General features: G+C 43.2%; 1 protein-coding gene across 1 annotated transcript in view; it reads right to left on the bottom strand.

Annotated features, from left to right (window-relative positions):
• The window catches only part of LOC111231565 (protein TMEPAI-like), a 28758-nt gene extending 26027 nt beyond the window's left edge, over positions 1 to 2731 (bottom strand). The window contains exon 1 of the mRNA XM_022758711.1: positions 2635 to 2731. Coding sequence (XP_022614432.1) covers positions 2635 to 2731 — 97 coding nt within the window. The remainder of the gene's footprint in view (positions 1 to 2634) is intronic.
• Between the last annotated feature and the right edge of the window lie 243 nt (positions 2732 to 2974).

Here is a 2974-nt window from a genome sequence, read left to right as displayed (position 1 = left end):
GACCTGACACCCACACCATCAGATTACAGACAACGTGACACCAGATCCTTCATGCCTCCTCTCCGCTCTTTAACTTCCTCCTCCTTTATGAAGCTGGAAGCATCAGAACCAGGACGGCCAGGTCCCTCCACCCAGAGGCTCCTCATGCCCTTAATTCATTCATCACTAATGTGCTGCTGCTGTTCCTGTCTATGGGACGATGTCGTGGTATGTAGCCTATATAATGGTACACATCAGAGCGGGTTAGTGCTGGCGCCCTTCTTCTTCTTCATTGGTTTTATTGCTTTTCCATTTGTAAAATCTCTTCTTTATGTCCCACAGTGGCGACTGTATGACACGAGGTTTTGACATGAAGTGTGTGGACTGTGATCTGATCACCTCCATCATGATGCTGTAACTGGGAGACACTGTGTCTGCAGCCGGGCTCCTCATCATGGAGGAAGCCCTCCGGTCAGGGAGCAGCAGATTAACGCCTGTGCTTTTGGAACATGTTACATACGTGTCCACATACTTTTGGCCATGTAATGCAGCACTGCTACATACAGACACTTTAATGGTACAGGTATTTAAATATCCAAACCAACAGAGGAAAGAAATCTCATGGATGTTTTACACACGGTTTGTTTTGCTGAGGAGAAGTTCACAGATCAGATCTTTTTAAAATCAATAAACATCAACTATTAATAAATCCATTATTTACTGGACTCATTGATTAATAGTTTTGTCTATAAAAAGTCAAATTATGAAAAATGTTTGTTTTGTCCAACCAACACTGATTTTTGGTTTAGAGAAAATTAATCAATTATTACTGGATTTGTTGATATAATAGATTGAATCCAGTTATTGAGTAAATCTGTCAAACGTGATTTTAAAGTGAATCTCTAAGAACAAGACACGTGAACTGTGATTGTGATTCATTAATAATGACAATTATCAATAGTTGCAGCCATAATTCAGTTGATCATCACAAAAGACAGTGATCAGAGAAGTCACAGATTATCTGCAGACTAATTGATTAATCAGCTAATCATTTCAGCTCCTCTACTGTTACAGCAAACATGTAGCTCGACTGCTAATTACAGCTGCAGCAATTAGTCAATCAATAGAATTGTTTATCTGTTGGAAATTAATCAGCAACAATCCAGATAATCAATGAAATATTTGAGTTTTAGGTGATTCTCCAACACAAATATTTACATTTTTGAAGCTAGAAAACTGTGATTTCTGGGAATTCTTCCTTGGTCGATTAATCAATAAAATAAGTGACAGATGAACTGAGAGATGATCATGAAAATGATAAGATGCAGCAAAAGAAGAGGGACTGCAAATAATATCAGAGCTGCTAATCAATAATGTACTGATTGATTTCTAGTATCTGTTTGTTGTTTATGGTCTTTTCCAAGTTTTCACACACACACACACACACACACACACACACACACACACACACACACACACACACACACACAATGACCTTATGACCTTACAGTGTCATGACTGTATACATTATCAGTGAGAGGGAATCGAACCCGTGACGGTTTACTGTCCTGCTTTCACCAAACAACACACAAAGACACACGTGAAAGTAATGAAAGTATATACTCGTATATATATACACACACACACACACACACACACACACACACACACACACGCAGGGATTTCCCGGATACGACCACACACATACACACACTGACAAACACAGAGACAGACGTGCTCGCGCAGACATGCACGCGCGCACGCAGGCAGACGGCGAGACAGACGTCTGGCTCTGCTCGACATGACGAAGCGACGACCCCCCCTCCCCCCCACCTCCCCCCCTTTTCCACCGCGAAAACCCACCGTTTTCCTCCGGTACCTCCGGAGCCCTCCCCGGTAACTTCCCCACAGTTTCACCGCAGTTTGAGCCTCGTCTGTTTTTTGTTGTTGTTGTTGTTTTTCCCCGGTAAAGAGCCACAGAAATGTTGATTTTCTTTTCAAACGAAGTGAGGTCGGATCCGCCGCAGACCGCGGTAACGGCTCAGGAACCGGAACCCGGCCGGAAAAATCACTGTTTTTTATCAAACTCCACTTCAACCGGGAACAAAACGGCTGAAATCCGGACTGAAAATCACCATAATGAAACCGAACAGGAGGTTTCTTCAGTTCGGCGCAGACCGACAGGAAGTCTGCGCTTTGGTTTGGGGTCAAGTTCAAAATCAAGCTTTATTAACCACCGAGAGAAAACTTAGCGTCTGTTAATTAAGCTAGCGTCTGACCGGTTTATATAATCTCCTATAACCGGGAAACAGAAAAACCAACGACTGATGTTACAAAGCACAAACTCACACACTGAAACTAACATTAAACCCGTTCAAAATGCAGGAATGGGCACATTTAGTGAAGTAACACACACTTGAACGCAACATCACCATGACCAATATCACTGTGAACTGGTGTCCAGATATAAGAAACTTTATATTGTCTCCTACTCATGAGGAGTAAATCTGAGCAGATGGAGCACAAACTGCTCCGTTCACTCAATAAGCCACAACACTGAGTGTGTAGCCTCAAGGAAAAGATAGAGAGACAAGAGTCAAAGAAAAAGTCAGTAAAGTACGAACAGAAAAAGTCACGAAATGTGAAGTTACTCACTGATTTCCATGCTCTGGAGGGAGGTGTACCGCTTGCAGTTACAAGTACAGGAGACATTGGCGGCGGTGGCGTTTAAAACACCCATCAAGTTCAACATTTACAGCCTCCTGAAGCCAGACATAAATACTCCCGAAGAGGCAGACAGAGAGGAAGAAGGACAGGAGACCAAAAGAAAAAAAAAAAGCCACACCAAACTCCAGCCAAAAAATCCTCCCTTTTCCTCTCCTCTCTCCACAGCCTCTCCTCTCCTTCCCCTCCGGTCCGTCCGTCCTCCTCCTGTCTCGGTTCTCTCCTCCTCTTCTCTCCGGTTTGTCCTCCTCTTCCTCCGAAATCTGTCTGT

Source organism: Seriola dumerili, unplaced genomic scaffold (genome assembly GCF_002260705.1).
Source record: "Seriola dumerili isolate Sdu_G_001 unplaced genomic scaffold, Sdu_1.0 BDQW01000306.1, whole genome shotgun sequence".
Classification (NCBI taxonomy): Eukaryota; Metazoa; Chordata; class Actinopteri; order Carangiformes; family Carangidae; genus Seriola; species Seriola dumerili.
The sequence above is the reverse complement of the archived record's forward strand: the minus strand, read 5'-3'. Positions and strand labels throughout refer to the sequence as shown.